At 42.4% G+C, this 24,904-nt stretch overlaps 1 protein-coding gene across 1 annotated transcript in view; it reads left to right on the top strand.

The window, feature by feature from the left end:
- LOC126426986 (uncharacterized) overlaps positions 1-24,904 on the top strand; it is a 104,060-nt gene that overhangs the window by 68,384 nt on the left and 10,772 nt on the right. The window contains exons 5-6 of the mRNA XM_050089143.1: positions 18,374-18,622; positions 24,236-24,317. Of these exons, the coding sequence (XP_049945100.1) occupies positions 18,374-18,622; positions 24,236-24,317 (331 nt within the window). The remainder of the gene's footprint in view (positions 1-18,373; positions 18,623-24,235; positions 24,318-24,904) is intronic.

The raw sequence follows: 24,904 nt of genomic DNA, 5'->3' as shown, positions 1-24,904 counted from the left end.
TAGAGGGAGATCAGGAGATGAATACAGTAAGCAGATTCAGAAGAATGGAGGTTGCTGCAGTTATTCGCAGATGAAGAGGCTTGCACAGGATAGAGTGGCATGGAGAGCTGCATCAAATCAGTCTTTGGACTGAAGACCACAACAAAGTCATATTATGGAGCTCATAGATGACAATTATCAGTCGTACAGCACAGATTATTTGTTATTGATAAGTTTTATAGATCTTGCCTCACTGAACATAGATGGTAGTTTATATAGGTCATAGAGCATAAATAATTGAACGTTTGTGAAAGTTTAATTGAACATATACTCTAGACACTGAATTGTACATCATCTGTAACAAGGACAATGTTGAGAATATGAGGTGTCACAATGGGAATTGCAGTTTGCAAGAAAGTGGCACCTGGATATGGTGGAGGAAGCTTCACTGCACAAAAGACGTCTGTGTCAGTCAGATGCTGCGTGTCGGATAAGATGCCATTGGGTCTGACAACTGTACAGCTTTAATGGTGTTGGTTTCGTGAAAACTCTGAATTCTTTCCCCATATTTATGATGGTTCCTTCCCTCACTGGCAGAGACAGGTTGATGTGTGATCCTGGGCCACTGGAGTTATCTTATTTTGGAACGGTGGTAAATGCGGACTCCACTCATGGTAGTCCATCTACTGAGCCCCGAGCTGTTTGGAATGCTTACCTCTTTTCATCTTTCATTTACTGGTTTGTTATTAATGTCTCAGAATTGTGTCTCAAAAAAATCTGAAGTTTGTGCTTTGGGAAAATGGTGAGCACTTTGTGTCAGGGGTTGTGTGTAAATCGTTCATTAAATGCAGCAAGTGACTTGTTTTGAACAGCTTCTGTAACTTGTGTATTGTACAATAAACGTCTGTAACTTGGAAACAGAACTTCTCTCGATCCTTGCGCGTATAAGAGGGCAAGTCAAAATTAATAAATACTATTCTCTAGAAAGTAGTTGTTATTTCGAAAAACAACCTTGCCAGTAACATAATTTCTCTACTTAATCTCCCTTGTCCTCTGTGAGCACTCTAACATAAATATCCATTTTTTTATCTTATAATTAACAGACTTTTGCAAAAATATAAATTTTAGTGCCATTTGGCAGGTGATTTCACAGTACATGAACCCAATACACATCACTACACACCCCAAATTAATTGGATACCATCAAAACAAAAATACTTATCTTCCATGCTGAATAAGCAGGCCCAGTGGTGGTATATACCCTCTAATTTATTCCTTCCCAGTGTAACTGATGAATTCAGAATTTTTTACAGTCGTGGGTTCCATTTTGCTGATAAATCTACATACAGTCTTTGACATCACAATGCAATACAAAATATGACAATTGAGAGAGACAAAAACTGAGACACAACAAAAGTGAGACAGGTGATGTGACTAGAAGCTGTACAGGAAAAGTGTGATCAGATTATATAATTGGAACAGTACTGCACAAATGCCTCTGGCAGCTATGTATGTAACATAAAAGTTCTGGTCATCTGTACAACTTGGTGTATCTGATACTGATGAAGGGGTATCCCGAAACGCACAATATGAAAAGTCATTCATTAACAATTTGATGATGTTTTTCTAAGTGCCCTTTCAGCATTTGTGCAGTATTGTTCCAATTAAACTGAGTCTGCCTGTGTGGTCACAGCCACAGTCATTTATATATCATCTTGACAGTGCAGTAAATTTTAGGTGTTATTACAATTAATAATATATGTAAATTCACATAAAAACAGATGAATATAAATAATTTCACATGTAACATTCAGTTTAGCAGAGAACAAAGACATCTTTTAAACAAATTGTTTCATTAAAGGCAGAACTTCCTTATGTCAAATTTTGTAAGATGAATATTTTTAACAGTTAATACTACAGTATGTAAGATTTCGTTATAAAAAAAAAAACAAGTAATATGTTACTTGCCTTAAATAGTGGTGACTACATCATGATCGTGCATATATGTTTATGTAAAGAAATTATGTATCCTGAAGTGTATTGGTTGTGTGTGTGGTGGTGTTAGAGTGGCAAATCTCGGTCTGTTCCATTACGTCTCATTCCATCTGACGAGCTTCTGAATGCTGACCCAGCAGAAACTTTGCACCACAATCTCGTCATCTGACTGAAGCTCGGATTCATGCAGTTGCTCCTTTGTCAGACTGGAATGGTGACACTCACTTGGAGCTAGGCCGGGGCTGTATGCTGGGCGCTCCAGAAGGTGTAGTTTGTTCCTTTCTCAGCAGTATGAGGGTGGTCATTATCGTAAAGCTAAATGACATATTTGAAAAATTTGCCTCTGCTCTTCATTTTGATTTTGGGTTTCAGATTTCATAGTATCTGTCACTATGTTCTGTTTGACCTTAAGGAGTGGAATGAATCAGCAGTGGTACTTTTATATCACAAAACAGTAATCAAATTTCCTGCGGGAGCTTGGCTCTTGGCTGCTTCCACGTCTACACTCTTACTCCACAATCCACTTGCACAGGGTAGTGTACCGTGTACCATTACTAGCCATTTCCTTTCTTGTTCCAGTTGCTTAGAGAGCGAGGGAAAAACAACTGTCTATGTGCCTCTGCATGAGCCCTAATTTCTTCTACCTTCATGGTCTTTATGCCAAATGTATGTTGGTGGCAGTAAAATCATTCTGCAGTCAGCCTCAAATGCCGATTCTCTGAATTTCCTCGATAGTGTTTCGTGAAAATCCCTTCAGGGATTCTCATTTGAATTCGGGAAGTATGTCCATAATACTCGCTCTTGGATTGACCTACCAGTAACAAGTTTAGCAGCCCACCTGCAAATTGCTTTGATGTCTTCCTTTAATTCAACCTGGAGGGGATCCCAAATACTTGAGCAGTACTCAAGAATGGATTGCGCTAATGTCCTATTTGTGGTCTCCTTTATAGATAGCTACACTTTCTTAAAATTCTCCCAGTAAACCGAAATCTGCTAGTTACCTTCCCTACTGCAGTCCTTATGAGTTTGTTCCATTTCATACTGCTTTGCAACATTACACCTAGATACGAGGGTTGGAACTCTAATAGTGGCAACTATTTATTTACAGCTCATACAAAATAGACACGTGTTCCAAAGTTTTACTGACCTTCAAAGTAGTCACCAGAATTATGTATAACCCGTTGTCAGCAATGTGGAAGTCGTAGGATGCTCTAAGCAGTACCAGTTGTGTTGACAGTTCGAGTGGTGCGGTCTAATGCCCAACGAATTTGTAGCAGTTCTGAAGCGAATGCCGTGAAGTGATTCCTTCAGTTTAGAAATCGAATTGAACTCACGAGGGCTTAAGTGAGGGGAGTGTAGTAGGTGGTATAGCACTCAGCAGCCCCATCAGTCAAACAAATCAGTAACAGCTTGCACTGTACGTGGTTGAGTATTGTCCTGCAAAATTATGGTCAGGTCCTGCAGAGAGTGTTATCACTTCTGTCTCTATGCTGTTCATTTTTGGAACACAACCTATGACCAGCTTATATGCAGGACAAACCTCAGGTACGTACAGTGCAAGCTTTTACTGATTTATTTGGCTGATGGGGCTGCTAAGTGCTATACCACCTACTGCATTCCCTTGACTTAAGCCCTCGTGAGTTCAACTCTATTTCTAAACTGAAGGAAACATTTCACAGCATTCGCTTCAGAACTGCTACAAATTTGTCAGGCATTAAACTGCACCACTCGAACTGTCAACACAGCTGGCACTGCTAAGAGTATCCTATGACTTCCACATCGCTGGCAACGGGTTATACACAATGCTGGTGACAATTTTGAAGGTCAGCAAAACTTTGAATCACGTATCTATTTTGTACGAGCTGTAAATAAATAATTGCCACTACTAAAGTTCCAACCCTCGTATTCAAGTGACGTGACTGCATCTAGCAGCACACTACTAATACATTTAGATCAAGCTGTCATTCATTGTATCTACTAGAAATTTGCTCTATAGCCGATTCTCGAGAGCTGGGATGAAGCAAAATACTTTTATGTGACTGACCAGTACCTGTTCCAGTGAAAGCATTCAGTTTTCACATGGTACCTAGCTGTGTCGGAAATCCTTGCATCCTTGCACGCTATGCACTTGGCCACCAGACTGACATGACAGTGAAATGTGTGTAGCTTGTGAGAAAGCCTGTATTATATTTTGTATGTTTTTTTTTTCTTTTCTGCAACATAGCCTTTGATTATGGGCGTAACTAATTCGTTATCATTCAATTCGCAGTGGTGTGGAGGAATCTGAAGAACAGCTTTCCCTTCATTCTTAGCCTTTTTACCCATTACATGTTCATTGATCACTACTCTGTGCTTTTTAATGATATGTAATAGTTCTTTCAACAACATACCATCTTCAGAAGTAATATTTTTAGATGTGAAATAAATTCATTGAATGAGCGTATTTCTGTTGAAAGTTATCAACGCTTTCTGAAAGCTTCTGTCATGGTTTTTCTTTCTTAGGAGAGTTCAGAGAGTGCATAGCCCAGTACTCACTCACCACACAATACAGTGAAGAACGACCAACGCCTGTAGATGCAGCTGTTCTCAGAACTATATCAGTCATTGACTACTTTGCGTGCAATAGCTCCAGTTTATACAAGCTAAGAACGACGTGTTTCTCTGAATAACTTAATTATTTCTTTTCTGGTCACTTCCTGAGTGGACTCAAAGCTGACATGTTGACCTCGCTCACTCTCCTGTGGATGAAGTAATGGCTTACCTGTATGTGCTGCTATTGGATGGGCACAGAAACAGTGAATGCTGTGTGTGATCACACAGGTACTTATGTTAATAATCAACAACTGGTTTTTCGAACATCTTAAAAGATGAATATTACAATCAGATTCTAAAATCACCGTTTTGTGTCAACACACACTAATGAGCTTACACCTGCAACAGGCGTGGTCACAATGACGAACACCTGTTGTGTTGTTCACCTCCCCCATAGCACCACTATGGTCTCTCACCTTTGTGTGTATTCGGGCCGTCTCTTGTTTTGGTGAGTGGAGTGTAAGTCATCTCATATCCCCCCTGCAGTCCCTCGACAGTGATACCTTCCCGTACACCACAGTATCATCTGGAAACAGCCACAGATTGCTGCTCACCGCACCTTTCAAATCATTTGTATGTGTAGGACACTCCTGATGATGCCCTTGTCTCTGACCAACACTCTCAGCCTTTTCTAGCTCTTTTCAGACAGTGAATTGCTGCTGTGGTTTCTAGTGACAGACCTAGATCACAGAATAAAGTATACAGGATAGAAACTCGAGTGAAATTCATGCAACAAAATTTAGGGTGCATCCATGAAGTCTGCCACATCGAAACTGTGTAAACAGCTGTGTTTAAAGCCAAAAGCAAATTGATACATTTTGTTTGTTTTCTTAATTGATATGTTAGCTGTTAGCATATTGACATGTGAACATTTGTTTGACGTACTGTAATAGTTAAAAACTTGTAATGAGTGGTAGTAAGAGAAAAGACTAGACAGGAGAGCAATGAGCGATTCCCCAAAGTGGCTGATAGCAGTACGTGAGAAAAATGAGTTTTTTCATTTCTTGCTGTGAATAGTAGAACCTCATTAAACTGTAGAAAACACTGTAAACGAAGCTACATAAACTCCTGTAGAGGTTCTCCTTTGCTTTTAAAAAAATAAAAACTATGTCTTTCACATTTGCTTGTCTTCTTGGCTACTGTACATACCTGTCATTTGATCTTGAAGAAAATAATTGGCGCATAAAACTGCTTTCTTCTATGTCTTGTAGTTTCATGTCATAACTTGATGATGAAGTGTCTATTCTTTCATTATGGATCATAGTTACTGTAATACTTAATATCCAAGTACTCTGTAGCATGAAATTTGAAGGGTTTGCAGTGAAAACTGCGGTTGCTGGCTGCTTTACGTTTGGTTCATTTTAGCTGCACATTGCTGTATACTAAATGTAGGTAACATATCGTAACTGTTTTTATAGGTGGAAGGAAAGCCAACCTCAGTCATTGTGGAGAAAAGAGAAGTTAAAAGTATTTTATTTGAGTGGGCTGCCTGAGTGCACCACACACAAGTAGCCTTTAGCGCACAGGGGAACCGCACTTACTCGTCATCATTGATTTTGTTCAAATTTATGTTATATGCAAGGCTTGGCAAGAAATAAAAGGGAAAGAAATGGGAACTCCATATGGCTGGGCACTTAAATGAAAATAGCATTTCTGACACAGCTGAGGTAACGGATGAGGCATGTATGGTAGTACAACTTGTAACCTTTGTGTGGCATATGGGAAGAGTGTGATATAATAAATCAAGGGTTTGGGTTTTGGCTTTGAGTCCAATGGTGGACACTATTTTATCTTTCCTATTTTCAGTTTTTACTTATCTTACACTGCAGAATAAATAGAAATAATGTTTAATGCATTCTATTCATTAATATGTTAATAACGGGTATGAAAAGGAAAGGCAAACAAAAATTTGGTCGTGGTTGATTGTTCAATCCTGGTTGATTGCTTTGTCTGAAACACTTTGTTGTGGACTGGCAAGACAGCCAATCCACTAGGACGGGAAGCCGAGAGGCACGCGTTTAAGCTCACGCAGGCTGGCGTGAGGTCTGGGAACAGGACAAGGTATTTATAGTAGCAAGAATAGTGCGTAGCTTCTGGAATACTTAACTTTAATCCATAATTGGTGAACATCGGTCTGACGGTGCATGCATCACAAGATAAATAGCAAATGATAATGGCGCCTTGCTAGGTCGTAGCAAATGACGTAGCTGAAGGCTATGCTAACTATCGTCTCGGCAATTGAGAGCGTAATTTGTCAGTGAACCATCGCTAGCAAAGTCGGCTGTACAACTGGGGCAAGTGCTAGGAAGTCTCTCTAGACCTGCCGTGTGGCGGTGCTCGGTCTGCAATCACTGACAGTGGCGACACGCGGGTCCGACGTATACTAGCGGACCGCGGCCGATTTAGAGGCTACCACCTAGCAAGTGTGGTGTCTGGCGGTGACACCACATTCCTCCCCCGCAAATCGGCGTGCGGTTGTGTTATAAGGCTTCAGCCCGCCGTGGGGAGGACCCCATGTTGACGTATGCGACGAGGTGGGGAGCCTAACAACAGGCGAGGCTGTGCCACCCGCACTCTGCCATTCGGTCCGAGGGGAGCTAGGAAACGCCTGAAAACCTACTCCAGAGTGCATGCCAACATGCGGTGTATGCGCCCGTAGAGAGACAGGAGGGGCCGAAGGGTCGACCTCCATCGGGTCGGGGCACCCGACGGGCAAAGACGTCCTATGGTCCGGAGCGGGAAAGAGTTCCATGGTGGAGGACAGCTGGTCACGGGAAGCGATCGGCAGCGCGTGACCCAGGGAGGTGCCCGGCGGTTGCAGCGACGCGTCCACTGCGGGCGTCGCCGGCGGGAGAACAGGCGGCGGCGGCGGTGTGTCGCCATGGGGCAAAATGGAAGGCAGCGTCGGTAACACCTGGGGCTGAGGCGAGCCAGTAGATGGGTCCCCAGGGCGCCGACCGGACGGCACCGTCGCTGAAAGCAGACGGGGAGCGGCAGAACCCGTGACGCAGACAGACAGAGGCGCAGCTGATTGAGATGCCGACGCACCTCACCAGAGGCCCCCAACACCAAATACATAGCACGGCCGAGGCAGCGAAGAATGCCCCTTCGAGCCAACGCTGTGATCCTTGATGGTTACGATAGTAGACAACGTTGCCCGGAGCAACAGCAGGTGTCTGCCGCTGCACAGGAACCTGATGCGGCGGATGTAGCAAAGACATCAAGGTTCGATGAGGACGACCGTGGAGCAACTCAGCCGGCGAGCGACCATCTCGGGGCTGAGAGCGATAAGAGGACAAAAAGAGCAATAACGCGTCCTCCCGAGAATGCGACTCTTTCAACTTCAACATCTGGGACTTGAAAGACCGGACCAATCGTTCAGCGGCACCGTTTGACTGTGGCGAAAACGGCGCGGACGTCAGATGTTGAATACCATTGGCCTTGCAGAATGACTGAAATTCTGCGGACATGAATTGTGGGCCATTGTCGGAAACAATAGTCTGTGGAAGACCTTCAATGCAAAAGATAGCAGATAATGCTTGGATGGTGGCAGATGACATCATGGAAGACATCTGGACAACATAAGGAAAATTACTGAATGAATCTACCACAACCAACCATCGAGCATTCCAGAATGGACCAGCAAAATCGATGTGCAAGCGTTGCCAAGGGGAAGTGGCTTTTGGCCATGCAAAGAATTTCCGCAGTGGTGCGGATTGTTGTTCGGCACACGCCATGCAAGAAGAGCACATATTCGTAATCACCATGCAAGAAGAGCACATATTCGTAATCGCAGCATCGATTCCGAACCAAGTACAGTGCTGACGAGCAAGTTGTTTCGTTCGCACTATACCCCAACGTCCTTGGGGAGAAGCTGTAAGACAGAGGACTGTAACGAACGTGGTACCACGACGCTGGGCTGATCATTATCTGAATGCAACAGCAAAACACCACGTCATACAAAAAGTCTCTCCTTGTGAGCAAAAAATCGGCGAACCAACGGATCCTCGATCCGCGACTTCGACAAAGGCCATTGCGTAGCAACAAAACGCAGAATGGTAGCAAGGACAGGGTCAGCAGCTGTGGCTGTAGCTACACGACGAAAATCAATCGGAAACGATTCGACCACGTCATCGGTTTCCGCATCAATGAACATACAAGCAAGTTCGGAGGAATCGAATGCTCTGTCCTCAGCAACAGGCAAACGGGACAACGCATCGGCGTTTCCGTTCTTAGCAGGGGACCGATACAAGATATCGTAGCGGTACTGCGAGAGGAAAATAGACCAGCGAATGAATTTCTGCGCTGTTCGTGGAGGTACAGGCTTGTTCGGATGAAAAAGCGATGTCAAAGGTTTGTGGTCTGTGATGATGGTAAAGTGACGACCATACAAGAAATCATGAAATTTAGTAACACCAAATACGAGAGCCAATGCTTCTTTCTCGATCTGTGAATAATTTCTTTGCGCAGACGAGAGCAATTTGGACGCAAAGGCAATAGGGCGATCATTCGATCCATCTTTGTGCGCAAGCACAGCACCGATCCCGAAATCCGATGCATCCACCATCAACAAAAGGGGTTTCTATGGATCGAATGGCGTAAGGCAAGTATTGGAAAGCAACGCCGATTTCAACTGGCGAAAGGCGCATTCTGTCGTCCAGACGAACGGAACACCTTTACGGCGTAAGTGATGAAGCGGAGCTGAAATGGAAGCTGCGTGGCGCACATAGCGATGATAATAATTGATTTTTCCCAGCACATTCTGTAGCTGCTTCAAATTCTGCGGCGAAGGCAAGTCTTGTATGGCACGGAGGTGCTCGGGACTGGGATGTATGCCTTGGGCAGGTAGTGTAAGTCACGAGCAAAAAACACACATTTGTCTTTCCACAAGCGAAGACCATTTTGTCGCAAGACCTGAAATAATGTTCTGAGATTGGCTAAATGTTCTTCTTCTGTCTTTCCGGAGATCACAATATCGTCCAGATAGTTTGCTGCAGTAGGGACCGACACACAAACAGTTTGCAGATATTGCTGAAACAATGCAGGGGCGGATGCACACCCGAATGGCAGTCTTTTGAATCGATACAAACCAAGATGCGTGTTAACCACCAAAATGCGCTGGGATTCTTCGTCCACCGGTATTTGCAAGTACGTATCTGCTAGGTCCAACTTCGAAAAATATTTACCTGGGCACAGTTTGTCAAAAAGATCTTCCAGGCGGGGGTAAAGGAAAAGTTGCAATCACTAGTTGTGGATTCACGGTAGCTTTGAAGTCCACACAGTCTCAATTTTCCGGAAGGTTTTGGCAAAATTACTAAGGGTGATGCCCAGAGAGAAGCTTGCACACGTTCAATCACACCTTGTGATTCCAAATCGTGTAATGTTTTTGCGACCTCATCACACAATGCGTGGGGAACATTGCGCGCTCTGAAAAATTTCGGTTGCGCGTTTACTTTCAGTTCCAAATGTGCTTTATAGTTCTTAGCGCAACCAAGGCCCGGTGCAAAAATGTCTGCAAACTCTTCACATAGACGAGAACCACTGTCTGAAGGCCCAGTCTGGTTCACTGATAGGACCTGATTGACTATAGACAAGTTAAACAACTGAAATAAATCGAAACCAAACAATTTCACTGCAGAAGAAGAACGAAGGACGTACAATGACACAAGTTTTGTTTGTCCCTTGTATGTTGCAAGAAGGCTGCACTGTCCTAACACAGAGATAGCTTGTCCTGAATAACTATTTAACTTGACATTTGTGGCACACAACGGAGGTGTGCCCAGCTGTTTGTACGTGTCGTGATTGATCAGTGAAACTGCAGCTCCGGTATCGAGCTGGAACGGTATCACTTTGCCGTTAATGTTCAAAGCTACAAAAAGTTTATTGTCCTGTTGACGACAAGAGCGACTGTCACGTGCAACGTTAACTGACACTGGTACAAAATCACTTGTGACATGACGGGATTTCCGTCGATGTTGACGCACACTATTTGTGGGACGAACACGGTCACTGTTAGAGAGAGTGGCACTGGGCGGAGTGGAATGAACTGCATGAATTTCCACGGGCGAAGGTTCACGAGCCTGAGTATTCTTGGTTCGATTCTGGCGCGAAGCAAAAGGCCTAGAATGGTTGTGAGTGTCTGTTCTGAGCTTTTTCTGGCAAACACTTTGAACATGTCCTTTTTTATTACAGAAAAAGCAAATAGCTTGGCGTGACGGGCAAATCTCACGCGAATGTCTAGTAGCACACTGCGGGCATGTTTTCACTGCATCTGCTTGCTTGCGCGGCACATGTGGCGGAGAGCTTGGCGGCAGCTGCTCGGACGGGCGCGAGCGCTGTTTACTGTTCAATGCAGCGCGCCCGTCGGGCTGGTTAACGTGACACACGGCCGGTGAAATTTGAAATTATTTCTGAGCAAAGTCAAGTGTGTCCTGTCGATCCAATATGTCCATCACTTGTTGAAGGGAGGGATTGACTAGTTTCAAAATCCGTTCCCGTATACGAACATCAGAAACGTTCTGTGCAATTGCATCATGCACCATAGTATCTGAATAAGGGAGTCCACATTGACACTCAAAAGCACAATCCCTAGTAAGGCCTTGCAAGGTTGCAACCCACTCCCTATTAGTATGACCGGCCGTACGTTTTGTACGAAAGAACGTATACCGTTTGGCAACTACATTGACTGATTCTTTGAAATATGCATCTAATGCAGACAAAATTTAGTCGTAGGACAGTCATGCTACGTCGCGTCGAGGAAATAATTTGACTATCACACGGTACGTGTGGACGCCGACGGATGAAAGGAGATAAGGCTGCCGCTCATTACCTTGAATTCTGTAGGCGGCGAGATGGAATCCAAATTGGCGTGACCATTCCGTCCAGCTTTCCAGTACCGCATCAAAAGGACGAAAAGTTGGTGCAACAGCGTGTTGTGGTTGCGGTAGTGGTGGAGCGGCGGCTGCCGCATCGTTTTGCATTGCACGTTGACCCTGGATGAGCTATCCAAGGGCATCCAGTAAGGCCTGCGTCTGCTGATTCTGCAGGCGATAAAATTTGGACAGTACATCTGGAGATTGTGGCGAAGCCATTACACAAGTAAATCAGGGCAATATAGGTAGGAACGCGATTTGGGCTCGTCGCCAACTGTTGTGGACTGGCAAGACAGCCAATCCACTAGGACGGGAAGCCGAGAGGCACGCGTTTAAGCTCACGCATGCTGGCGTGAGGTCTGGGAACAGGACAAGGTATTTATAGTAGCAAAAATAGTACATAGCTTCTGGAATACTTAACTTTAATCCATAATTGGTGAACATCGGTCTGACGGTACATGCATCACAAGATAAATAGCAAATGATAATGGCGTCTTGCTAGGTCGTAGCAAATGATGTAGCTGAAGGCTATGCTAACTATGGTCTCGGCAATTGAGAGCGTAATTTGTCAGTGAACCATCGCTAGCAAAGTCGGCTGTTTGACTGGGGCGAGTGCTAGGAAGTCTCTGTAGACCTGCCGTGTGGCGGCGCTCGGTCTGCAATCACTGACAGTGGCGAGACGCGGGTCCGACGTATACTAGCGGACTGCGGCCAATTTAAAGGCTACCACCTAGCAAGTGTGGTGTCTGGCGGTGACACCACACACTTCATAAATTGCATCTAGCACAGTCAATTGTTTCCAGAATGTTTGAAGATTGCTGATCTCATCAGTAAGCTTTCGTAGCAGATTTCCTCTTCATTCAGATGCACTGCTGCACTGTCCAGTAGCGCAGTGTCCTTGCAGGTAGACCCTCCAGTGTTAAATGCTCCATGGCACAAAGCAGTTATGGAGCCATGTCTGAAATATTGTGTGGTCCGTCCAGGCTCCTTTCTGGTGAAAATAATGGACAGGTAAATTGTGCATTTCTTTTGCTCTGAAACAATGTCATTTTTTAGCTTTAACTATTTCAACACACTCAACTTTATACGAGTATGATCCTGTAACCTTAGCACAACACAACCGAGTTATCTTGCCCTTACAGTACACAGTTTATAACCGTGTGCACTACACTCTGTCTTTGTCGTTAGACATTTCCAAAATGGCCCAGTTTCGTCTGTGTTGTTTATTGGCTCTAGCTCTAAATTTTCTGGTGCAATAAATTCCTGGAAATCTACAAAATTCAGAAGGAGCTTTATTATCTGCTCTTAACCTTTCTCCTTGGAAGACACTTTCACGTATACTGTAATGCTGTTGAAATCTTGTTAGCCAGCCGGAAGATACATTAAAATCTCCTTCAATCCCCAAGGTTTCGAAGAAAAACTGAGCCTATTTGGCACATATTGATCCAGATTCTTGTGTGCCCTCTGCTCTTTTCTGCTGAAACCATTCCAACACAGCTTTATCCAGTTCTGCATACATTGACGTTTTCATAGTCTTCCACTTTGGCAAACCTATAGATGAGTCAGATCTGTTAGAAAATTGAATTATTTTGTCTTTATTTTTCCAAATATCACTGATTATCGGTTCATACATGTAGTAAATCAGTGCCGGATTCCGCGAATCAATACTGCATTCTTAGAGTTTGTGTATTATTTCCAGTTTCAGCTGTATTGTCAGTGCAAAATGTTTTTGCTCATCAGACCATGTTCAGCCCTAAAAGAAGAGGGGGGGGGGGGAGAATGACTAAAGTATCGATCGCAACAATATAATTTGGCACTTGACGTGCTTGAGCAACACATTGTGTACTACAGTCATGTCGTAATATGACACCGGCGTTCCACCGACGTCCACTTCCAGGTAAAAGGAAAATTTTCAGCAACTTAATCACCAAAGCAGATAATCTGCAAAGCAGATTGAGAGCTTACAGTATATCATTTTCATAGGATTTAGACAAGACTAGTAGATTCAGCTGTTATAACCAATAGGTCGTTAAAAGTGATGTTGCCGTTGTAGCATATTGACCATATTTGGTCAAATAATATGCCAGAGCGGAAGTGAGTTGCAACAGAGCCAGCCACAGATGTGCGAGAGTGTTATGCATTGCAAAGCAAAACATGGCCGACTGGTGTTGCGAAGCAGATCCAGTTTGGCATGGTATAAGGACAGCCAACACTGCAATATGCTAACAGAAGAACGGAAGCGTTTCCTCATTTGCCACCAAGGAAGTGTTTATTTTCTCATTTGCCACCACGGAAGTGTTTATTTCCTCATTTGCCACCACGGAAGTGATTAGAGTACGTGCCTTATGCCCTAAATGAACATAGTCTCGAGCATATAAGACTCAGCAGTTCTTGTACTAAATGATTATCGTCTCAGTATCACAGCCTACACTACAATCCTGCGACACCCGGGGAGACATCCCAGAATGCATTTCAGGTCTGCTGTTTGAGCATGAGACAGGGCAACCTGTAACGAGGGAGCTGACCGCTCGCCGGAGGAAGTTCACGGCCATTGTCAGCTGTGCTGCCGCACTGTCATCGCGGTCGTGGCCAGAGATTTTGCTGACAGTGGCATTCGAGTGGCGCCACACTCGGCCCCACTCCTTGCACTGTGAGCAATGTTGGGCGTCAGCATGAGAGGTGGCTGGATGCCTCACTAAGTTTTTCCTGATGTATTATGGCCGGGGGCCGGAATAAAGTAATCAATTTATCAAATCTATTGTCTTCGTGACATCTCATTTCACTCTCCACTGGTGACAACATGAGGGGCATTAAACACTGTAAACAGTATTGACTATATTACAGTTTGAAACTGTATTTTATTTGAGAGCACCTAGCGACTTCCAAAAAACTAAGTATAATTTGAAACATTTGCTAAATGTTTCCCCACTTATATGCTTAACGTCAAATGTCTAACACATTAACTATTTGTAAAGTAATGGGATGTTTGAAGCTGTTTTATAAGTGAGAGTTTAATTCCTGAAAGAATGGGGCTACTGGTTGTTACTAGACCCTGTATATGACACGAAGGAAAATCATAATTTATTTTATCCAAGGTGGCCTGTAAAGCCCACAGTTTTGTGTACAAGTTTACCTTCAGACTGCCGAATACTTATGCCAATTTTACTATTCTCTCTTGAAGACAGAAGAAATCTCTGTGTAAAACAGCACAAAGTAGAAACTATGTGCCTGCCTTATACTTCAAAATGGCAGACATCTCGCAATTTGTGCTCTGTGCTGTTTTGTATGGGAACCACTTTCTCTTTAAGAGAAAGCCATTCGACGGCCAACACTGCGGTTCCTGGTGTGTCCGCTGTGCCGTGCGTGTGATCATTGCTTGTACAGCCCTCTCGCAGTGTCCGGAGCAAGTATGGTGGGTCTGACACACCGGTGTCAATGTGTTCTTTTTTCCATTTCCAGGAGTGTGTATTACTGGCCACCAAAAACGTTTTGCAGACAGTGCAGTTAGCTACACCACAGTCTTCTTCTTCTTCTTCTTCTTCCTCCTCCTCCTTCTAGTGTTTGTCCCATCTATTATGGAGTCTGCATTTTCAGGATTTGGTGAATTTTTATTTCAATATTTAATCCTATAGCCAGATGCCCTTCTGATGCCACAGTCCTCCAGGTAACCTGAGCAAGAGAAGTCTTATGTGCCATCTGAGCATGAATTGTGTAATCTTTGTTCTGTGTGTTATCATATTCAGCCGTTTTTGTATTGTACTCTTTGGGATGGTAGTTTTGGACCAGCCCATAATTTGCCTAAGTAATTATGGGAACCTCCCTAAAGACCATATGCAGGCCAGCCAGTGAACCAGTCCACCGTGTGAATTTGGACTGGATCTGGTCCATTCCCTGCCTTCGCAAGCTAATGGGCTAATCACGCTACGAAAGCGAGTAGTTACATGTAATGCAGTACTGTGTGAAAAAATCTTCACGAGTATTCAGTCATATCTAAATAAGGTTTTAAAGTGGTGCAAAGAGTGGCAGTTTCCTTTGATGAATAGAAATGCAAATTTGTGCACTTCATGAAATGTAATAACCCATGACTGCAATATCAGTGAGTCACAGTTGGAAGTGGTCACCTTTGCAACTATATTAGGTGTAATTTGTAGGAGTATGAAATGGAATGATAAAATAGGCACATTCGTAAGTAAATCAGGTGGCAGATAGCGATTCATTGGTAGAATACAAGGGAAATGTAGTCAGTCTGCAAAGGAACAGTTTACAAAACACTTGTGTGACCGTTCCTGGAATATTGCTAACGTGTGCAGGACGCAGAGCAAATAGCTCTGACAGGGAGTGTTGCAGTTTACAAAGAAGGAGTGTTTGTGTTATCCTCATCATTTCATCATCATTCATGAAAGTGACTAGATTGGATTGAGTAAAGATTGGGAATTTGTACGGGCACTGATAACTGTGCAGTTGAGCGCTCCAAAAACCAAACATTATCATCACAGTTTCGTTTGACCAGTGGAAGTGTCTCACAGGAATAGTGAAAAACAAGAACTGGCCGATGCCTGAAGACAAACTATCCTGTGAAGCCTACTTGCAAACAGTACTAAGTGGTGAATCTCGGAATATACTACAGCCCCATACAGTTAATGCTACAGGTGCAATAAGACAAGACGAGACTAAACACAACACACGGACAGAGGCATTTATGGAGTCATTCCTCCTGCACTCCACAAGTGAGTGGAATGGGATAAATCTGAAATCTGAAATATCCTCTGCCATGCATCTCACAGTGGTGTGCAGACTACAGCAGATGGGGATGTAGAATGCAAAAACAGAGTCTCGTGCACTCAGTTTTGAAAATCTATTTCGTAGTTAATACAGTTCATATGATGTGCACCTTTGATATTCCAGTATGCCACTCGATGATTTGTAACTGAAATTGCAGTAGTATTGGAAAATGAATTGTGAGACATGTACGAGCTGATACTGTTATGATTTTTGTAATCTTTGAGCCTGTGTTCCTTAATCATTAATGAGGTGGCGCAGTGGTTAGACACTGGACTCGCATTCGGGAGGACGACGGTTCAATCCCGCGTCCGGCCAATCTGCCTAAATCGCTCCAGACAAATGCCGGGATGGTTCCTATCAAAGGGCACGGCCGACTTCCTTCCCCGTCCTTCCCTAATCCGATGAGACCGATGACCTCGCTGTCTGGTCTCCTTCCCCAAAACAACCAACCAACCATTAGTGACTTGTATGTTTATTTGAGTGGTAGTCTTCTGTAAAGACTGTTGTTATACAACAGTAACAAATATCATTTTGCTTTCCCTATCACAGGCATTCTGCAAATTAGTTCCTCTTGTTCCTCTTGCCATTTGCATAGAGTGTGGAAAAAAAAATTGCTGACACTTTCATTTTATACTTTTTCAAAAAAGAAAAAAGTGTCCTTAGAAGCTAATGTTTCCTTTAACTGTATTGGTTCTCATGTGCAATGCAGTTTATTTTGTTTGTTTTGCAATGGGTATTGTGTATGTTGCTTGAAAGGAAAACATTTTTCTTTGAATTCTGTGGACAGAAGCAATACACATCTCAATACTTGTGAGGTCATATCTTGTGAACTAAGAGTCATACAGTGATGTAATTTTGCAGGTACTTTCAGTGGTATTGTGCATACTGTCTACAAAGTGTGGTATGAATAGAGTTCATAATAAATTACAATGTTATGCCTCATGCAGAAGTTTTACTGTCTCAAAATTGAAAATGTAATAAATGTTGAAATTTTATCCTATAGTCAATTTTTTTGGGGGGGAGGGGGGGGTCAGCCAAAAAAAGTTTCATAAAGGTTTGAAAACATGTTAAACTTCATTGGAAGTTATTCTCAAATACTGAATGAATATAGTGGATAGTTTTCGCACCTTGAGTCACAGTACCTCAAGACACACACACACACACACACACACACACACACACACACACACACACACAGAGTTTCTTACTGTAATATGTGTCTTCCTCTTAAACTTTTTAATATAAGAATATAGCTCTTAATGAGTGGAATGTAACACCATTTAAAGTTCTAAATTTGGGTTATAATTACGTAGAATACGGGAAATCAAATTTTTGCTGACCCTGGAATCCATTAGATAAGCAACCTGAAACTGGGGCCATACACCATGAAGTGAGTTTGCTGTTTAATAGTGTAGATAACCAATCAGATGCATGTTTGGGTTATTTAACAGACAGAACTACTGTTTTTGGGCCCCTGAACAGCTTTGCGGAGTACTTGAAACACATCACCACTCCCCAGGTGTGCCAGGTGTGGTGTGCCCTAGCTGCTGTCAGTTTACTTGGGCCTTATTTTCTCGAGGATGCCGGCATAATTGTGACAATAGAGTCCAAACATTTTGCATGCATGCTGAATACATTCTCCTTGTCAGAATTCTGTAGAGGACAGAGAAACGCAAGGAGTTTGTATTTTCAGCATGGCGGTGTGACATCTCATCACAGTGAATGTGTCCTGTTCAGTTGCTGGTCACCTCATTTCTTATTTCAGTCATATGCTGTGGCCACAAATGCCACCAAACTTGTGCGCTGCTTGGGTATTTGCTAAGTGTTCCTATACAACAAACCCCAAAGCTTAACAGAGTAGAAAGCTGTTGTTAAAGAAGAGGTGGGTTTGATTGACCAATACCTGTTTGCCCTAGATATGACTAACTTCCAGCAGTGTTGAAAATGCAAGAAAATGGGTACCACTAGGATAACATAATTTTTTTGAGAGTGACCACGTAGATTGACATGCTACTATTCACATTTCCTCTATAGCTCACCCTGTACGAATTAGCTCCATGTTTACCAGATTATGTTTCATATTTGTCATCTAATTGCCAAATTTTTGGCGTGTACTGCATGCCTTTGTTGTGTGATGCCACTGTTGTCCACAGGTATGAGAACAACGAGTTCATAAAAGCGCCCAAGTTGGAGGATGTAGCCGAAGTATCGGAGAACTCTTCAGACTCGGAAGACGGTGAGGCATCTGAGGTGGGCAACGAGTCATTGACAATTGGCGACCTTAGCCTCGTTCCTCAGAACGTGTCGCTGTCGCCTGACCCGTCGCTCCGGATTGACCCGGGGGGCTTGGAAATCTCTTCGGATGCACTCGCTACTGGGAGCGATGATAGTGAGACTGAAGTGTGAGTGTGTAACAACCTGTATTCTGATTCCTTCTTTTTTTCCATTTTTTTTTTTTTTTTTTTTAATTCTAGAAAGCAAATATGATAAGGCTACCGTATTTACTTGAATCTAAGCCGCACCTGAAAAATGAGACTCGAAATCAAGGGAAAAAAATTTTCCCAAATCTAAACCACACCTGAAATTTGAGACTCGAAATTCAAGGGGGGGGGGGGGGGGGGGGGAGAAAAGTTTTAGGCCGCACCTCCAAATCGAAACAAAGTTGGTCTATTGTAATATGAGACACAATTTAGGTAGAATAAATGACGATACAGCTACAGTAGTTTGGTTCGAGTCGTAAGCTTAGCAGTTAAGCTTTACCAGGTAGCCATTGCTATGTGTCAGGCGTGCTTCGTCTGGTTTGAATCGGTCGCTTATTTTTCTTTGATCTGATAAGTGCCGTTCTCTTTGTTATAGGTGTTTAGGTCACTCTTGGCTGAAAATGCATTATTGTACTGTGTCATGCTTTGTTTGTCGCATTCTAATAATAAGTGTTTACGACCTGTCGCCGCTCGCGGCATGGCTTGCTTTTGTGCGCGCTTGCTTTTGAAAATCTTTGCACACGTCTCTTTTGTACATTACATTCTGCACAGAAATTAGAGTCATCTTAGATTTAAAAATCTAGTCAATTGCCGTGCTTCATTTCTGATTGTATCACAAGTAGGCATAAGAATAATACGAATATAAACATGACATAATATGTATATTCTTCAGCATTTGCTGCTGTCTCACACTAGTTTCGTAGGTTATTAGGCAGACAGGATTTAAATGAGATAGCAGCAAACACGAAAGAATACATGGCAAAATGTTTATATTCGTATTATTCTTATGTTAAAGAGAATACTGCATGTGATTTGCAATTCATAACAGTTCCTATTAGCAACCATCTCTTCTCACAGGTAGGAAAAAATTCAGAACGTAGAGTTGGCCATATTGACAAACATCCCGAATAGTCTTGCCAGTCGGATTTTCGTAGTACATTGAAATGCTGCTACATTCGAAGATGAACAACACGGAATTTGTATTTACTTCGTTGGATAATGTATCAAAATGCAATGGTCGAAACTCGGGGCGGAGAAAAAAGCTCTTCTTACACTTTTTTTAAAATTTATTTACTGATGCAGAGGTTTTGGCACCAGTATTTATCTTTGTGCCTGCAAAGCGTGCCTGTGTAGCGCTACATATGTTCAACGGCAGAAGTTAATTGTGGCGGCACCTACCAACATTTTTCAGAACTTCCGCTTACTTTGCACTCGATTCTAAGCCGCAGGCGGTTTTTTGGAATACAAAAACCGGAAAAAAAGTGCGGCTTAGATTCGAGTAAATACGGTATGCTGTGGCCTCCATATGATTATAAATTGAAAGTACAAATTACTGTAAGCAGTCGCATTTCTTGTTTTGCCCACTACACATTTGTTTCGGATAACTATAACCTCTCATCAACTGAATTTATGTCAATTAATAAGGTGACTTCTGAGAAATCTGTGGTCTCAGGATTCTTTTTTCCCAGTCCTGTTTATGTGAGATACAACACTGAAAGATAGTGCCACAAATTCAGTACAATCAATCTCACATACAAATCCTCCAGGTCTTATTAAATGACATAAATCCACCTGAGGGGAAAGGGGTGTAATTCTACAAAATGCCTAGTATGAAGAACAAGAAATGTGTTGGTCGAAGTAATCTGTATCTTTAACTTATTCTAGAAACTGCCAAACCATACCTTGACCAACAAGGCCGCTCTCCCCAATTGAGATCATTTGGAGCAATATGGACAGGTCCCTCCAACCGGCACAGGATTTTGACTATCTAACATGCCACTTGGACAGAATTTGGCACAGTATCCCTCAGGAACGACATACAGCAAGTCTATCAATCACTGCCAAGCAGAATAGCTGCTTTCGTAAGGGCCAAAGATGTGCCAGTGCAGTATTGACTTTCTCAGTTTTTGAAGCTCTTTCTCTTGAATAAATCATAAAATTTTCTGAAATCGTAATCGTGTGTTTGTCTGTACATGTACATCACATCTATCGATTTCTGTCCCATTTGGATAATTCCTTCATCGTGCCCTTTTTTCCTCAGATTGTATTTTGCTGTTTAAATAAAAACAATATGTAAACCTTTGTACAGGGTGTTCAAAAAAGTCTCTCCGCAGTGCCATATGATTGTTCGTGCGCCTGGGTTACTTCCCTTCAAGTGGACTCCCCCAACATTCCACTGTTCCATTTATCTCAGCCAGCATCAGTAGTGTCGTTGGTGTATGTTGTTAGTGTTGACGTGAACGTTTAAGTTTCGTTCCTTTGTTCATTTGTTTTGTTTTTGTTGCAACCACACATACTGCTCGTGTTTCAATGTCACTGCTTACTGATGTTTCTGGTGATCGCATAATTTCACAGGGATTTTTGCCTCCACGATCGCCTGACCTAACACCACCCGACTTTTTCGTCAGCGAAAGCAACCGACGATGAATTTAAAACTGCAATATCCACTTTCACTGCTTCTGTTACAGAAGAATTATTAAAGCTTGTGTTTGGAAACATGATTAGACGAATAGAGTTTTGTATTCAACAACAGGGGGACACTTTCGACATTTAATGTGAAAATTTGTAAATAAAAATGAATATTCAATAAATTAATAATTTGTATTTCACTGAGTTTCATTTCGGTATATTCACTGCGGTTAACAATCATATGGCACTGCAGAGAGACTTTTTGAACACCCCATACAAATAAGTTTAATCATTGTAGGGCAAAATCAGGTAAACTTCTAAAAGAAAACGATTGAGTGTGTAGCACTCAGAATCTACACCATTTGATCAAAAGTATTCGGGCACCACCAAAAACATATGTTTTTCATATTAGGTGAGTTGTGCTGCCACCTACTGCCAGGTACTCCATATCAGTGACCTTGGTAGTCGTGAGAGAGCAGAATGGGGCACTCTGCAGAACTCACAGACTTCAAACATGGTCAGGTGATAGGGTGTCACTTGTGTCACACATCTGTATGCAAAATTTCCACACTCCTAAACATCCCTATGTCCATTGTTTCCGATGTGATAGTGAAGTGGAAACGTGAAGGGACACGTACAGCACAGAAGCGTACAGGCCGATCCCGTCTGTTGACTGACTGAGACTGCCGACAGTTGAAGTCGGTCGTAATGTGAAATAGCTAGACATCTGTCAGACCATCACACAGAAATTACAAACTGCATCAGGATCCACTGCATGTATTATGACAGTTAGGCGGGAGGTGAGAAAACTTGGATTTCACGGTCGAGTGGCTGCTCATAAGCCACACATCACACCAGTACATGCCAAACGATGCCTCACTTGGTCTGAGGAGCGTAAACATTTGACAGTTGAACAGTGGAGATGTTGTGTGGAGTAACGAATCATGGTACACAATGTGGCGATGTGATGGCAGGATGTGGGTATGGCGAATGCCCGGTGAATGTGAACGTCATCTGCCAGCGTGTGTAGTGCCAACAGTAAAAGTCGGAGGCGATGATGTTATGGTGTGGTCATGTTTTTCATGGAGGGAGCTTGCACCCTTTGTTGTTTTGTTTGGCACTATCACAGCACAGGCCTACATTGATGTTTTAAGCACCTTCTCGCTTCCCACTGCTGAAGAGCAATTCAAGGATGGCGATTGCATCTTTCAACGTGATCGAGCACATGTTCGTAATACACAGCCTGTGGTGTAGTGGTTACGCATCAATAACATCCCTGTAATGGACTGGCCTGGACAGAGTCCTGACGTGAATCCTGTAGAACACCTTTGGGATGTTGTGGAATGCCGACTTTGTACCAGGCCTCTGCTCAGTGCAGCACTCCATGAAGAATGGGCTGCCATTGCCCAAGAAACCATCCAGCACCTGATTGAACATATGCCTGTGAGAACGGAAGCTGTCATCAAGGCTAACGGTGGGCCAACACCATATTGAATTCCAGCATTACTGATGGAGGCTGCCACGAACTTGTAAGTCATTTTCAGCTAGGTGTCTGGATACTTTTGATCGCATAGTGTAAGTTCTACTCTTGCAAACTACAAATTTTTTTTTCACTTAAAAGTGCTGTTTGCTACTCATTATTTGTGTAAATCCAAACATATTTGAAAAACACACATCTTTAGTTTTCTGAGAAAATAAAACTTATCTGGTATAAATTCTACGCTGTGGCATTGTTTGAGTTTTGGCAAACGTCACTGTGGTAGAAGAAAAACTAGTGACAAGTCATAATCACTATCTTGTCCTTTGAAGAACGTTTGTATAAACTTTAACTGCATTTGACTCATTTGCCTGCAGTACAATCTCCGCAATATCCAAAAGTTGTGTTTATTTTTCAGAAACTATGCCACTGCTGCAAAAAGCACACATCCTGTTACACAAAGTACTAAATCTTTGCTATAGTATTGTTTGTACACTACCCAAGATTTTTCAATATTTTTGTTATTAATTGTCCACAATATTATTGCACCTGGGAGCGGGAGCTTATCTTCAGTCAGTGCGTAATTGGCATTGGTAGTGTGTGTACAATTGACTTTAAAGCATTGACAGTGCGATGTGTTTTCCTTAGTCAGCATTGTATTTGTTTACTGTAATATCACCATGTAGTTCCAAAATAATGGTGAATTGCAATGATATGATTGAGTAGTATGTAGTTTGTCGGTGGTGGTGGTGGTGGTGGTGGTGGTGGTGGTGTAATCGTCTCTCCCCCTACAATTTTTACCCCCCTCCCTCCCCGGTTTCCTCCTTTACACGTCCGGATGTGTAATATCAACCAATCCCTTCTTTTAATAAAGTTGTGCCGTAAATTCCTTTTTTCCTGAATTTGATCCAATACCACCTCATTGGTTAGTCGATCTACACATCTGATCTTGCGCATTCTTCTGCAGCACTGCATTTCAAAAACTTGTAGTCACTTGTCAGAACTGTTTATTGTCCACTTTTCACTTCTGTACAAGGTTGCATTCCAGACAAATACCCGCAGAAAAGATTTCCTAACATATTTATCTTCAATGTTAACAAATTTATGTTTTTCGGAAATGTCTTTCTTCCTTTTTCCAGTCTGTCTTTTATATCCTTCGACCATCATCAGTATATTTTACTGCCAAAATACAAAATTTATCTATGAGTTTGTCTCATTTCTTAATATAACAATTTGTCTGAACTATAAATCTTTTTACTAAATTCTTCTTGCTTTCCTTCAGACCTCCTTCAGTGTAGAGGTGGAATAGCATCAGAGGCAGGGTTGTACCCTATCTCATTCCCTTCTTAACTACTGCTCCCCTTCCATATCCTTAGATTATTATAGCTTATTGAATTGATATGTACATAATTTGCCAGCCGTTACTAGTGTATCATTTATATAGTGAACCAACGTAGTGATCCATCTGGGCCAACTTTATTGTTGTTTTCGTATACTTCTCGTGAACCAATCTGCCAAAATACCAGAATAACGACTAGTTACATTTCTTTACATCTCTGTCCACAGCATACATTACACCTTAATTTAAGAAGAAATAGAACTTCAGTTTCAGTGAAAGTAAGTCATTTGCTTTCTTGTTCTATGTGCAGGTCAGCCCACTCTTCTAAAATGAAAGAAGGCCATTCCGAAAACACTGACATGACGGCCGTATACCTGTACAGAAATATTTTTGTAAGTACCTATATTTTATGTAAGTGACTGTTTCAAACATCTTTTCTTTTGTAGAAGGGACCAATGTTAAGTGTTGTGCTCCACTTATTCTGCAAGTATTTGGCGTTATTAGGGGCTTTATATTTATAATATTTTCTGGCTGTAATCACTTTCCATAAAATTGTGTCGATCTGTAGACTACAAAATGTTGGAAAATGTTGAGCCAACATTTTGGCAACCTCTCCAAGTGGCATTCATCAGGGTACATTATGTATTTTGGCCGTGCTGGAACACAGGAGAGTTTTACAAAAACTAACTGGAGATTTCCTGTGTGGAAATTCCAGACACCACAAGTGAAAGTGCATTTGGGTTTGAAATTGTAGAGAGTGTAATGGGAGAGAGAGAGAGAGAGAGAGAGAGAGAGAGAGAGAGAGAGAGAGAGAGAGAGAACATGGCTTTATAAATCTTATATACTAAACACTAACACAGTTTCGAAATACGTGAACTGTAATAGTAATTCAGTGTTCTGTTACACATTCATGCACAGAATGCTGTAATAATTAAGGATACAAAATAAATATAGTATAAAAGTAACCAGCCCTGATGTT

The sequence above is a fragment of the Schistocerca serialis genome, chromosome 11, assembly GCF_023864345.2.
Source record: "Schistocerca serialis cubense isolate TAMUIC-IGC-003099 chromosome 11, iqSchSeri2.2, whole genome shotgun sequence".
NCBI classification, from domain to species: domain Eukaryota; kingdom Metazoa; phylum Arthropoda; class Insecta; order Orthoptera; family Acrididae; genus Schistocerca; species Schistocerca serialis.
Note: the sequence above shows the minus strand (reverse complement) of the source record. Positions and strands in the feature narration are given on the sequence as shown.